Source organism: Fistularia commersonii, chromosome 2 (genome assembly GCF_037954325.1).
Source record: "Fistularia commersonii isolate RoL2024-O1a breed Wild chromosome 2, RoL_Fcom_v1.0, whole genome shotgun sequence".
NCBI classification, from domain to species: domain Eukaryota; kingdom Metazoa; phylum Chordata; class Actinopteri; order Syngnathiformes; family Fistulariidae; genus Fistularia; species Fistularia commersonii.
The window spans coordinates 17,883,190-17,898,524 of record NC_141285.1 but is presented as its reverse complement, the minus strand read 5'-3'; the positions used below and the strand labels follow the sequence as shown (position 1 = coordinate 17,898,524).

At 40.4% G+C, this 15,335-nt stretch overlaps 1 protein-coding gene across 1 annotated transcript; it reads right to left on the bottom strand.

Moving 5' to 3' along the window:
• Positions 1–2,087: 2,087 nt before the first annotated feature.
• Positions 2,088–7,739, bottom strand: minpp1a (multiple inositol-polyphosphate phosphatase 1a). Its single transcript, XM_086171331.1, has 5 exons — positions 7,091–7,739; positions 6,050–6,244; positions 5,139–5,236; positions 4,511–4,641; positions 2,088–3,626 (listed from the first exon to the last, which is right to left on the bottom strand). Exons 1-5 carry the CDS (start codon positions 7,665–7,667, stop codon positions 3,257–3,259), a joined length of 1,371 nt encoding a protein of 456 aa, XP_086027457.1. The 5' UTR covers positions 7,668–7,739; the 3' UTR covers positions 2,088–3,256.
• Positions 7,740–15,335: the final 7,596 nt, after the last annotated feature.

Genomic DNA, 15,335 nt, shown 5'->3' with positions numbered 1-15,335 from the left:
CAGCGGGGCCTGATATATGAATTTTGTCACCGACAGGAGAAGTCAGATCTGCGTACAATAGGCATTCATAGTTGTCTAATCCGGGCGGCAGGTTGAAAGTGAGCGCTTCCACCTCGCAGTGAGATGACCCCTGGTTCGATTCCCACTGGGGGCCTTTCTGTATCCTGTTTGTATGTTCTCCTGGTGTCAGTGTGGGTTTCCTCCCACGATCCAAACACATGCAGAGGGTTAATTGGTGGCTCAAAATTGCCCAGAGTTGTAAATGAGAGTGAATGGTGGTTTGTCTTTATGTGGTCCTAGGATTGACTGGCAACTGGTCTCACCCAATGGCAGCTGCGATAGTCTCCAATGTCCCTGTGACCATGAGTGCAGGATGAGCGTTAGCTAATGAAAGAATGAATGAATGTTGTATAATCCAGTGCATGAGGTTTGGGTCGGGGCACACCCTAGATCACCATTCCATCCAAGACCGACACACAAACGCTCTTATTCACACCAATGGGCAATTTGATGTCCTTGTTTCACCCTAAGCGTAGTTTATTGGACTGCAGGAGGAAACCGGAGAACGCTTACAGATTCTCAGTAACTTAACGTACACCACTCCCACGGGGAAAAATGTTAGCACCTGCCAAAAGACTGGAAATTTACTGTGATACCATTTTGATGGTATTATACCAGCTGCATCAATGCAGACTTTTATAAAACATCATTGCTGCACTTGTGAAAAATTGATGGTAATTTGTTCCACTATAAGCCAATAGCCAACTGTATTTTAAAAAGTACTATTTGAGTGCAGTTTATTTCATTTTTGTATATCTATCACTCTATGTATAGAAATCTTCTTCTTCTACTTTCGCCTTTTCCCTTCAGGGGTCGCCACAGCAAATCAACCTTCTCCATCTAACTCTATTATCTGTATCCTCCTCACTCACACCAACTACCTTCATATCGTCTCTCACTGCATCCATAAATCTCCTCTTTGGTCTTCCTTGAAACCCCCTGCCTGGCAGCTTCAATTCCAGCATCCATCTACCAATATATTCACTATCCCTCCTCTTTACATGATTGACCATCTTAGCCTGGCTTCTCTTCTATTGCATAGTACCCCTGACACTTTTCTCCATCCATTCCAACCTGCTTGACCCATCTCTTCACCTCTTTTCCACACTCTGTTGCTCTGGACTGTAGACCCCTAGTACCTGAAATCCTCCAACTTCTTGATCTCCACTCCCTGTAGCTTCACCATTTCAACCGGGTTCCTCTCATTCACACACATATACTCTGTCTTGCTGCGACTAACCTTGGTTCCTCTCCTTCCCAAAACATACCTCCACCTCTCTAGATTTTCCTCAACGTGTTTCCTGCTCTGACTATAGATCACAATGTCATCCGCAAACATCATGGTCCATGGAGATTCTTTTCTAGCCTCATCTGTCAACCTGTCCATCACCACTGCAAACAAGAAGGGACTCAGAGCTGATCCTTGACCACTGCTTTTATCCCTACAGCAGTGATCCCCCAACCTTTTTATCATGGCGCACCGGTCAACACTTCGGGACCACTGCCCTACAGCACACCGCACCACTGTCTCACAGCGAGCATACATGTCTTGCACCTGTCAAACATACTTCTCTGCACTCCAGATTTCCTCATACAATTCCAGAGTTCCTCTCTTGGCACCCTGTCATATGCGTTACCTAGGTCTACAAAACCACAATCCGGTATGATCTGGTTATTACTTTTGATTTGCGTGTTTGGTTTTTAGCAAAAGTTTGACGCCGGATGCCCTTCCTGACACAACCCTCTGTATTCATCCGGGCTTGGGACTGGCTCAGTCCCGTGCCCCCCCGAGGCTAGCTCAGGGAAACACCGGCCCGTGCCGCCCTGAGGCTGCATTACTCTATGCATAGTAGTAAGGATAGAAATTCAGTAGCCATTCATTGATAGCCTGCAAATTGGATTCAGAGCCATCAGTAAGAGTGCTGTGAGGACCAAAATAGCTGAATGTCCTCACTATTCATAGTGATCATAGAAATCTGTATTCCTTTAAACCATAAGTTGAAGCGAAGGTAGGTCCAAATGCAGTGTTAATGACAAGTTTCAAAGCTTGTTTAATAAGTGACAGGAAACAAAAGTTTGAAAACAGATGCTTGAAATTGTTACAACACGATGTCTCAGGAACCACACGCACAGCAGGACGGCTAGAAACACGGAGAGAGTTGGGAAAAACGTAACTGAGGGCTATGGCATCAGGTACACAGTTTGTTGAGTAGTATACAGTCTGTCAGGTGAAGAGTGCAGCAGCAGCCAAATGGTTTGTTGTCGAGGTGTGGAGTCAGCGTTGGGAGAACACTGGCACCCATAGAGCTTATGGCAACAAGCGACTTGCTTGGTGTTGAGGTGTAGAGTCTGCACCGGGAGAAAACTGGCACCTGCATCCACCGAGGTTCCTGAAGTAGGTGAGCTCTTGGAGAGGCACAGTTGGGGCCAGTAGGCACGGTGAGAGGGTGCCGGCCCGGTTGGGGCTGCAGGAGCATCAGCATCCTCAGACCCAGGGAAGGAAAACAGAAAAGACAGAAGCAGCTCCCTTGCAGAACTCTGGAGGGAGACAGCGTGTGTGTGTAACAGTACAACCAGTGAGATTGAGGCTCTTGCTTTTAAGTCATACTGATCACTGGCAGCAGCCACAAGCTCAACCACAACAGATATGGATTCATGGACATTTGCAAAGATCATTTTAATCCCTTTATTACCTTGTGCAAAGTTTGATTATTATAATAAGTGATTTCGCATTCGTAAATACTATGACACACGGCAGAATTTGACTGCAATTGCAATAATTAAATAATTATTGTATTGAAGGCTGAAATGTTGCTTTCCTTTTGACGCTTATGTCAAAAGACTATACTTGAGTTAAATAGGCTTAACTGAACTCTGCTGACACGGCAAGACAGGGGTGTTGTCTTCTTGGAAATGAAAAGGCCTGCTTCAATTCCAAGCTCTGAGACACTGAAACCTGGCTGCTGCTCAGATGCTGCCTACTGCTCATTGGTTCAACCATGATGGGTTAAATGCAGGGGGAACATTTTGCTGAAATTGGGCTGTGTTTATAATACTACATGTGACAAACATTTTTGTCAAAAAAATAAGATGTCACACTGATGTAAGTTGTAGTTTATACTTTCGAGGCATCTGTTTCCACAATATCCATTAAAGGAGACACCCTCATAAGACAAGCATGCTCTATGCCTTAACTTCAGCTGAACAGCCGACACTCAGTCTCAAAGTCACAGCTGTGGAGCAGGTCCTTGTAGTGATCTTTGACGTCTTGATAGAGAGGCACTGGGGCTTGTTTGACTGATAAGCCAGGGAAAGTGATGGGTTTTTCATTGAGCAGTGGCTGCAGCCTCAGGTCTTCTTCACCACAGTCGTACAGCACCAACAGAAGGTTAGCCGCATAGGGTAACATGTAGCTGGTGCGGAAGGAGCGTTGGGTCTGTGTGGCGTAGTTAGTTGATGTCAGAGGAACACTGTCCTTAAAAAAACCCAGGAGGGTAAGCAGTGGCAGCAGGGTCTCTGCGTGGCCGATCTGGACTGTCACAGCTTCAGTCACTTGCTGACCTGATCTAATATAAACAGTAAGATTTAGGTAGTACACAAAACAAAGTCATTTTCTGGATTACATTTAACAGGCTAGTTCAATACAAAGTGCACGTCTGAAAAGCATTCTCAAAACACAAGTTATATGGTGCATTTGGATATTTGTTCATGATTCAAATAGTTGGTCATTTACAGACATCCAAGATACTGCATCTCTCTTGTATGTTTGTATTGGGTGTCCCTTAGCAGTATCCTTTTACTCCAACAAAACTATTAAGAAAAGCACAGTATGTGAAATATAAATGCATTTATGACTCCAACCACCCGCAAAAAGATAGTAGAACATCCTTTTTCTGGGAGTAAAAGCATTATGACTAGTAAGGGTAGTTTACTTGTATATCTATATATTTGACTTCACTATGTTTTTAGTGAATTGCTTAAAAATGTGAAAGTACCTTAATTAGTCCAGTACCAAGAGTAACAGTAAAATCATGCTAATTGTGAGAAAAGCAGTAAAGACAAATACATTTATTTGATCCCCCAAAAGGATTGTAATCTGTTTTGTTAAATGAAGAACACAAATATGCATTTGGGGAACGTGATGTGCTCATAGAGCCGATAAAGGTTTTGTGCGAGCTGAAGTGAGACAGAAGGTTAACTTCATTGATAAGAATCACATTCTGCTGATTAAATTCTTCACTTCGAATTACCCTCAGGGGTCAAGATGCTCTTGAGTAAAAAGACAATTGCTGGCACAGGTCCCAAGGTTTTAATCCTTAAGGAAATAGTCAACATTTTTGGAAACATTCTTATTCAATTTTTTTTTTTTTCTGTGAGTTATAGATGACAGCTGGCAGCTGCTGGTTAGTAAACTGTTTCCCTGGCAACCCTACAGTGACCTTATACTCACTTGTTCTCGTTGGCTGCTTTGTCCAGTCGACTGAAAACATCATGGAACAGGATACAACTTGACTTGCTGTTAATGTCATAACCATAGCCTCTTTTCCAGAACTGTTTCAGGTCATTTGAATACTCCATAACCTGTTAACCCAGATAGAACAAATAATTTATAGTCTGCAGGAAGTGGGATTCATTTTCTTTCATAGTGTAAGTTAACATTTCAGGCCACCTGAGCATTGGGTCAGCAGGGATAAAAATCTCTTTGTGATGTGAATAATGGTATTCTCAGTGAATGAAAACACTGGCAAAAGAGATAATAAAAGGCATTGTGAGTTTTTGTGGTCTGGCTGACTGCACTTTGTTTTTATCTTTGAGATTGGGATTTAAATGTTGCATCTTGTACACTCTACTGACAAGAACTACAATATGGTCAAATTAAACTTGGGCCTGTAAGTAAAAGGGATGAGAAAGAGCATTTGGCTGCTAAGTACTTTCATGTTACAAGTTGTTATTCCCTCCATTAATATTCTCCATTGATATCAACACTCTCTGTTTCTTCCAGACTTGCTTGTGATTCTACAATCTGTGAAGCCATTTTATAACATGAAAAAGTTGTAGTTAAACACCAAGAACCATACCTGTGCATCAACTTGATCAAAGAGCTGACACCAAGGCGAGCTTACAGTCTTGATGGCAAACTCATAAGCACACAGGTAAAATGCAGCTTCGGCCATATCTAGGAAAGAGACGGTGTAATAAAATGTGAAAATGTCATGAAACAAGTCACTGAAACTAATGTAACAATGTGACTCCCATTTAACCAAAAAAACAATATTTTCATGTATGAGAATTTCTTGATGAACACAACAGTTTCTGTTGTAGGTCATATGTTCTGTAACTCCCCCATAAAAAAAATCTAGAAGAAGAAACGTAAAAAACAGTAGCAAAATAATACTAACTGCATTATAATCGTAGAACAATCAGATTCATTCATAAGCACACACACGCACACACACACACCACACCACACACACACACACACACACACATTGGTCTTGCAAATATTGTATCACTATTCTTGCCACTTGTGTGGTATAGTTCCTCTAGGCACCCTCACTTCCAACAGAAGAGAAATGAAAACATAACAAAAAAAACTTGGCGGGTAATACTCAAACAACTTTCTCATGTGTCAAAGCTGATGTTTGAGGGCCCTTCTTTTTTAGGAAGTGCAACACGTATGATTCATCAAACAATAACTCTGCATTCTTAAGCAATTTTTCAGTCACACAGAGAAAGAAACTTAAACAGGATCTTCTGTAATACAATATGATTTTTCAAATTTAGATGTGTATCGCTCCTAGACAAAATCCAACCATAGTAAGGCACACATTTTGTTATCTATCAACACAATTATACAAAAACATCTAAGGGACTATTGAACTTAAAATGAGTGGTTATACTTTAGTTATTTATTTTGAATGCTGGTTTATACTACCATCAGAATGTTATAATATATCTAAATCAAAGAACAAAATCCTTTCCCACTGACCAAATGTGATGGTATCATAAGGAACTCGGAGGCGATCAGCTATTTTTTCCTGGACTCTTGCCATCTCTGGTCCCTTCCTAAACTTGTCCACCTCTGTCAAGGCTGATGGGTTGTTGTCAACTTCCTCCACAAACTTGGTGCACTGGTCGAAGAACCGCATCAGGGCATCATTCACAGCATGGTCAAACTCCATATCTGGAAATGAGAGAGCAACCAGTAACTGAAAATTTGATATTTGAAATGCATTCCTGTACTGAAAGTATCATCGTCGTGTTTGTAATGAAAAACACGGTTGATTTCAACATTACTTAACAGACAGATGGCCGTGCTTACAGGCTGATGGCTATGCCTCTGAGTTTCTTCAGGTATTAAAAGGAGTACCTCAGGGGTCAACCCGAGGGTCACTCCTGTATATCAACAATATCGGCCACAATGTGCCCCATGCCAAGTTTCAACCCACATAGGCATCAAGTGATAAACATGTTGAACATGAAACTTGTTTTTTTTATTTCAGGATTAAAGCTTGCCTCTCCTGTCAATACAAAAGGCTGATTGCCTCTAAGAGATTAAAAAGCATCACTTTGTTCTCTAGGAACATGTTGGATGGTCTTCATTGTTTACACGTAGACTACCATTGGCGCCTTGGATCATATCAATTCCATTCCCGGGATGTTCTCTCACCGTCTGTCCTGAAGGTCCGAACACAGCCAGCATAAAAAAGGCCATTTATGTTTGCTGCTCCCTTTGCCTAGAATGAACTACAGAAAACCCTGTAACCTGGCCTCACTGGATGTCTGTAAGAGAATGCTGGAGGACGTGGAGGCAGACACACCTGTATGCACACGTTTATCCTGTAGTCTTATAGGGTTTTATATGATTACTTGATAATTTTATGTTTTCAATTGTCTGTCTTTGTTTTAACTCCTTTAAATGAGCTGCTGCCCGTCTCGGTAACTCCACACTTGTAAACATAACTTTTTAATCTTAATGTGGTTTTCCTGGTTAAACAAAGGTTAAAAACAATCATCATCATCACCCTACCTTTGATAGCCCACAGCTCGGTCAGCCCGGCCTTAAAGGACAGAGTGCTGTTGACACACCTGTGCTTTGAGCTGGTTATAAATCTGATGAATCCACCTCGGAGTTTATCCTCTGAAACTAGTGTAGGAAACAACTTGGACAACCTAATGGCCAGATGTTTGTGATCCCTCATTCCCTTCTCGACCAGCCGGCCGTCCATGTCGTCTGTGTACCACATCCTCCACTGGCTCCGGATTTCACGCAACCAGCTCTCGGTGCCCGACGCATTGCTTTTGACCAGATCGTCGAGTTTCTGCATTTTCCTGACATTTTTAACGGTCGGATACCTTGTCCCGTGTCTGATTATGGCCGTCAGGTGGATCGGGCGACATTGTTCGGACGGAGGTTGTAGAATGGATCCGTTAACCGCGAGTATATTCTCTATCAGATGCGGGTTCACTTCCTCGTACCGCCCTTTGGTGGTGAAATATTTGGCGATCGCCGGTATGTTTAGGTTCCAATCTGGGCCAACGCTGCTGGAAAAGGGAGCTAAAACACAGAAATACACAAAAGGGATGATCCAATACTTGGTCGACATGATGTGACCAAAGAGCTCCGGCAGCTGTTTGCCCCCTCCCGCACACACAACCCTCCACCTCAGAGCGGAAGGACGTAGTCTGTGCGTAAGCGCAAGTCCAGGAGTCCGTTGACCACATTCGCGTCAACACTGATTTTTACTTTCCAGTGGACAGTGGATACTTTTCCTTTTCCTTTTTTCGGCACCATTATATATGTAATTTATGATTCAAGGAGCCACTCGGTCGCTATTCTGTTTATTTTTTAAAAGCATTCCCAATCTATTTTTTTTCCCCTTTTGATAATCCTATTGAGTCGCAGTCTTGAAAATATAGATACAATAAATAATGGTTTGTCAAAAATTTAGAATGATAATATTTTATTAGGGTGTTTTTTTTTAAATACACTTGTTTTACTATTTGTGTGATCTCATGCTTGGGACCCATGTGGTTGTTTTCACTTTCTATGGTGACCAAAACAGTTGGCCCCCCAAAAAACAAAGAACCTGACTTGTGCAGTTATTGTTACTTTTTGAAAGGGTCAGGTTCACGTGTGTCTTGATTTGCTCAATGCTCAATTTAGACTTCAGATTTAAAGGTTTGTAATTACCCACTGAATTTTGTTATAAGTAATTTGAATATAGTTCTAGCATACAATGATATTTAAACATGTGGTAACTGTAAAAATTCCATGTACATTCCTCTTTAAGAAAAAAAAAGTTCAGTTATTTAGCTGGCCTCGTGTCCACCAGGTGGATCATTACATTACATAACATTAGGACAGGAGAGGAATGAAGGTTAGTCACAGCAAGGCAGAATATATGAGTTTCAATAAAAGAAACCCAAGTGGAACGGTGAGGCCACAAGGAGTGGGAATCAAGAAGTTGGAGGATTTCAAGTACTTGGTGTTAACAGTCCAGAGCAGCAGAGAGTCTGAAAAACTGGGTTCAAGCAGGTTTGAATGGATGGAAAAAAGTGTCAAGGGTGCTATGCGATAGAAGACTATCAACCAGAGTGAAAGGAAAGGTGTACAAGACAGTGGTGAAACTGTAAGCTGTATGATCTAGAAACAGTGACACTGTCAAAAAGACAGGAGGCAGAGCTGGAGGTTGCAGGGATGAAGACGCTAGGGTTCTCTTTGGGAGTGACCAGGATGGATAGAATTAGGAATGAGTCCATCAGAGGAACAGCACATATTAGATGTTTTGGAGAGAAGGTCAGAGAAGCAAGACTGAGATGGTTCGGTCATGTGCAGAGGAGGAATAATGAATATATTGGTAGATGGATGCTGGAATTGGAGCTGCCAGACTGGTGGTTTAGAGGAAGACCAAAGAGAAGATTTATGGACATAGTTAGTGAGGATATGAAGGTAGTTGGCGTGAGAGAGGAGGATACAGAGGATAGGGTTGATTCGCTGTGGCGAACCCTGAAGGGAAAAGAAGGAGAGGACAATAAAGTAAATTACATGTCACACACAGCACTTGCTTTGTTGGTCTTGTGCTCTCTTTGTCTCTTTTTATAAATACTGTGTGTTTATCACATAGTAGAACCTGCTCAAGCTGTTTCAGCAAGCCTCACCTTTAATCCAGTGACATCTAGTTGTATTTTTTTCAGTCAATCTTGACGTTCATGAGAAATTAAAATTTGGAAGAATAATAACTGCAATCACATGAAATGAGAACATTGATTCTAAACACCAGACAGTCAGTCTAAACACCAGAGTACAATGCAACTTACAAATTCTCAATGTTCTTTTTGACTAATCCTGGTCAACAAGCAGGTTAGATAGCTTTTGCAGTTCAAATAAAAAAATGCCACAGACCTCAGCATTTACCCATTTAAATCAGTCCTCTTTACATTGTCACTGAATTGCTCATAATTTGGTTGGTCTGCTTTTTATTACCACTAATTAGATAAAAGTGCCCTGAGCTATTACTTACCGATGACAAAACATGTGTGGTTTGATCATTTATTTCTGGCTTTCCCTAAAACTCAATTTAGTAGTTGGGACATGGTACAGATTTTTTGTGCTAGCTTATCAAGCCTTTTTTAATGCTTAATTCATAAATGTAAGTTGTGATTTGGCTTTTTGTCATGTGTTTGTGGCTACTTCAACTGCACCTGTCATGTTTGTACCAATTAATTTTTATTCATATTGCCATTGTATTTTCTTTTTTTTTTTTTTCATTTTGCCAAGTGATTTTGCACGCAACGTTTACTGTCTTCATGTCATTTCAAGAACGCCAGGAAGGTAACATATCTAAGTTAAAACACAATCAAACACACCAAAAAATAGCAACAGCCCAAAATGGCTGTGGTCTTGGATCTCCTTCCCCATAGTTGTTAAAGCAACAATGTTAAATGAGCTGCTTTTGGCAAGAAGTGTTAATCCCATATGAGGTAGTGGGTTAATGTGAGGGAATCACTTATTTGCAGTAGAGGACCAGCACTATAATTACAATAAGGCAAATACAACAAAGCTACCAAGGTGCAATCCTACAGGGTATGTCTAGATAAAATCCATTAGAAGGGAACAAGAAGTGATGCTGATGCCCCTGAGAACATCTGAAGGAGACCAGATCAGGCTGTTTGTTTGCTTTGTGCTATTTGTGTTTGGTACTGCCGTGTGTGAGCTTCTGCACAGACCAATGCTCCTGGCTCAAATAACTGCATGTCTGTTGATATCAAGATTGTTTATCTGGCTATCTCAAAAAATTCCTTTGTGATACAGAATAAGGGAAAACAAATATTGTAATGTTTACAGTGAAACTGCATCTGCTTCATTTTCCCTTTGTCTCTCTTGAAACAAGTCTTAAAACTTGTTGCTTATGTGAAAATCAGTCTTTTCTGCACTTCAAGTTTATAATTAAAACGTTTTCGTGAAGGAAACCATATTAATACCATGGGATAAATAAGAGAATCTTTGGGTGTTGTATTTCCTATGTGTAGTTGCCATCTAAGAGCCCACACAAGGGGGAGATCAAGGTCTTGAAATAAAATTCACAGGCTCACAAGAAGTATGTCGTTAGAATGGCATCTGAAAAGGGAGACTTCCTTTTCTTGCTAGCTGCATAGCTGAAAGTTTAGGTAACAAACAAGTGAGATACCTGCAAAGTAAAGCACAATGTGACATACATGCAAAGTAAAGCACGATGTGTACAGGAAGGAGGCATCTCCATGGCAAGCACCAAGAATGTAACGTCTGTATATAGTTGAATTTACGCTGTGAGTTTTACAATATGTATAAAAGAGCTGAATTATGGCCCAAATTTGAAAACTGGTATTGTGTTTTCAAATGAAGCATACAAAGCTAGTTTGGTTTCAAGCAGACATGAGAGGCTTAGTTCTTCAGCTTTACATAGCAGCACCACCCAGTGTACAGCAACTCATAGTGAAATTTTTGAAGTGGCATTAACTTTTAACTACTGTAAAGCTTGTCACCTTGTTTTTCGATATCTCTGATATTCAAAAAACATGTATTGGATATATAGGCTGTTCAAAATGTGATTAATATTATTATAGTCATGTTATAAAGACCTCTCTCCTTAACAAAGTTTAAAAAACAATCAAGCAAGGTGTCGTGCCGGGGGAAAAAAGTGGAAAATGCCCAAAAATGAAACAGATGAAATCAGAGGTTTGGTGTACCAGATAAGTGTTCTATACATTTCTTTATTGCAATCACAAAACAAAAATTATGAGGAAATTCAAAATAATTTCTACAATCATCTCCAACCGGTCCGTTTGCTTTTACTTACCCAAGATTTTCCATTCCCTCATTTAGGTATAAATGTATTTTCAAAATTATATTCATACAATATTTTTGTATTTTTTTACTGTAATTGACCATAATAACAATTTATCCTTGTGGGGAAATTCATTCAATTAACCCATCATGGATGAACCATGGCTTCTGTCCACTAGCAACGTGCTCAAGAGACCTTCAACACACTAGGAGGAACTGAGAATTGAACCAGGAGTGTTCAGTTGGAAGATGAAATGCGTGTTAGATTTCACATTGTATCCTGTGCAACACAAGCAACATTGTTCAATATTTTCAACCCTTTTTTGAAAGTTCTATGGAAGTCTGTTGGTCTTTTTCATATCAGATAATCTATTATAGTTCCTATTACTCAGTTTTAATTTGAATTCATTGTAAAGAACATGAACTATTACTACTTTTAATATAGATGGTAAATGATATTAAACAAAAGCAGCACATAAAGTCAATTCAATCACAAATGTATAAGACATGAAATCTGTCACTATTTCAACTACAGTTAAAAATTGATACTTTTTTTTGCCAAGTTTCCAATAATATCTTGTCATTTGGAAAGTATCATTTTCATTTCACCATGTTTCTTTTTGCTTCATTTATTAATTTCTAAACCACAAATGATAGCAGCAAAAGAAGAAAGCAAATTTAGAATGAAACTGAGATCAAGTTAAAGTAAGCTAAGTCTACAGTGATATGGTCTGACCTTTCAGAGCCAATCAAAAACCTCCTCTGCAATTCCAGAATGACCTGCTTTCTTACAAGGATTTGGTAACAGTGTGTCATATATTTGATCAAAAGCCACCCAAAGAGGAACCAAAAATAAAATTACAACACCTATATTATTATAGTTTGGGTAATATGTGCATATATCTTGAAATGAATGTGTTCAAGTAACTCTTGCAACTGTAATTATAAGGTTATCAAACCTAAGAGCTCGCTGTTGACACAGCTTGATGGTAAACATTTTGATTACTTTTCCAAAATGCGAATCCTTTACTGAGTCTAGTCTCAAATATTTCATTTCTCAAGGCCCCAGTAACTGATCACTGTACAAAAAACATAAAATCAAATCCACTTACTAAGAAAACTAGGATAGGGGATAATGTAACCCCGATTAAATTATGTGTTGAAAGCTATGGAGTATTGTGCAAAGACATGCAAAATGGTAAATAAAATAAAACATGCTAAATTCACAAACCCTTTCCATAATAATCAGTGGATTTTTAAGAAGAGTTATCTTCTTTTCCTTTTGGCTTTTCCCTTCAGGGGCCTCCAAAGCAAATCAACTTTCTTCATCTAACCCCATTCTCTATATCCTCCTCTCTCACACAAATGAACTTCATATCCTCTCTCACTACGTCCATAAATCTTCTCTTTGGTCTTCCTCAAGACCTCCTGCCTGGCAGCGCCAATTCCAGCATCCATCTACCAATATATTCACTATCCCTCCTCTGTACATGACCCAACCGTCTCAGTCTGGCTTCTCCGACCTTCTCTCCAAAACATCTAACATGTGCTGTTCCTCTGATGGACTAATTCCCGATCCTATTCATTCTCGTTACTCCCAAAGAGAATCTCAACGTCTCCATATCTGCGACCTCCAGCTCTGCCTCAGTTCTTTTCATCGATGTCACTGTTTCTAGGCCACACAGTATCATTGGTCTCATCACTGTCTTGTACACCTTTCCTTTCATTCTGGCTGATAGTCATCTATTGCATTGTACCCCTGACTTTTCTCCACCCATTCCAACCTGCTCTCTACCTCTTTACCACACTCTCCGCTGCTCTGGACTGTTGACCCCAAGTACCTGAAATCCTCCAACTTCTTGATCTCCACTCCCTGTAGCGTCACTGTTCCACTCAGGTTCCTCTCATTCACACAACTATAATCTGTCTTGCTGCAACTAACCTTCATTCAGTACCCTCTGTCAATACATTTCCCTCTCTATCTTTAATCACCTGGACCTGCTGTACATCTTTTCCATCCACATCTCTCCATTTTGCCAACCTGTATTGATCATTCTCTTCCCTTCTTACTGTCCAACCGAGCATACAAGTCATCATATGCCCTTTGTTTTGACTTTGCTACCTCTATGCTACCTCACACTGTAGCTGCATGTACTCCTGTCTGTTCTCTTCAGTCCCCTTAGTGTCCCAGTTCTTCCCCTTTTAACTGCTTTCTCTCTATATACTCCTGCACTTCCTCATTCCACCACCAAGTCTCCTTATCTACTTTCCTTCCACGAGACATTTCATCCTCTGCTCTGCCTTTGTCCTCTTGATCTACCTTGTCACCAGAGTCATCCTACAAGCCACCATCCTATGTTGTCAGGCTACACTCTCCCCAACCACTACTTTGCAGTTATTGATCTCTTTCAGATTACCTTGTCTATGCAAGATGTAGTCTACCTGCGTGCTCCTACCTCTGCCCTAAGTTACTCCATGTTCCTATCTTTTCTGGAAAAAAGTTTTCACAAAAGCCATTTCCATCCTTGCAAAGTATACCACAATCGGTCCCTCTTGATATGAAATCTGCCCATCACCTCTATTGCCTGCACCAACATGTCCATTGAAGTCTGCACTAATTACCGCTCTCTCATCTCGGAGGATATTCTGCATCATGTCATCTAACTAATTCCAGAACTTCTCCTTCTCCTGTAACTCCCATCCCGCCTGCAGGACAGAGACACTAAATCATCACAAGATTTATGGACGTAGTGAGAGAGGATATGAAGGTAGTTGGTGTGAGAGAGGAGGATACAGAGATTAGGATTAGATAGAGAAGTTTGATTCACTGTGGCAATCCCTGAAGGGAAAATCCGAAAGGAGAAGAGGAAGACTCATGAGTCCATCTGACATTTTTTTCACCTCCAGAACATTCCTCACAAACTCCTCCTTCAAGATAACGCCTACTCCATTTCTCTTCATGTCAGTACCATGCTAGTGCAACTTAAAGCTTCTAGCCTTACTACCTTTCCACCTGGTATCCTGGACAGGGTATATCTACCTTCCTTCTCTGCATCATGGCAACCAACTCACGACCTTTTCCTGTCATCGTCCCAATATCGAAAATTCCTACTCTCAGTCCCAGACTCTTGCCTTTCCTCCTCTCTCTCTGCCTTCATTCTCTCCTTCTTCGACCCACAGTAGCCCAATTTCCACTGGAACCCTGGATTATTAGCAGCACTGGTTGTCATTGTTAACTAGGGCGTTGACTGATTCGGTATGAGATTTTTACCTGTGATTCGCATATTTGGTTTAGCACAACTTTTACGCTGAATGCCCTTCCTGACATTTATTTGCATTTATCTTGGCTTGTTACTGGCTCAGGGAGACACTGGCCTGTGCCCCCCTGAGGCCGCATTAGTTATAGATTACAAAAAAATAATAAGGAACAAAGAAAACATAATGGCACTATGTAATATAAAAATGGCAAATGTTAATGTGAGGATGATATAACACAATTAGTAAATAGTAGCAATAACAGCTCTATCTAGAAGTGTCAAAACAGTGGTGACGCTTGCTGGTGTGGATAAGGCCAGTCTAAATGCTATTGAAGAATCTGTCATCACTGGACTTGAACAATTGACATGACTGAATTCCTTTATCACACACTAATAAAATTATTGGTTTGGCATCCTTGAATCATTTTCTTAGCGAATTCCAAAATGCTTTACATCACCAAATTCCAAACGTTAGACTCTTAAAAGGTGTAGTGTACAAAATAGCACACCATTAAAAAAAAGAAAACAAAACGCTGAAATACACTTTTGGGGATGTCGATTGGAAAAGGAGAGTTGGATTATTTTTTAATTGTGGAAATCTCTGCAACACATCAAGCACTCTGTTAAGGAATAAAACCAACCATCTACAGCCACTTCTGAGACACTATTTTAACAAAAATGGCATATTTAAG

Coding starts and splice junctions, on each gene's coding strand:
- minpp1a (XM_086171331.1), bottom strand. CDS start 7,667: ATGTCGACCAAGTATTGGATCATCCCTTTTGTGTATTTCTGTGTTTTA. Junction 5,237..6,049: donor TTATGATACCATCACATTTG/GTCAGTGGGAAA, acceptor TCTCTTTCCTAG/ATATGGCCGAAGCTGCATTT. Junction 4,642..5,138: donor TTGATCAAGTTGATGCACAG/GTATGGTTCTTG, acceptor CTGGGTTAACAG/GTTATGGAGTATTCAAATGA.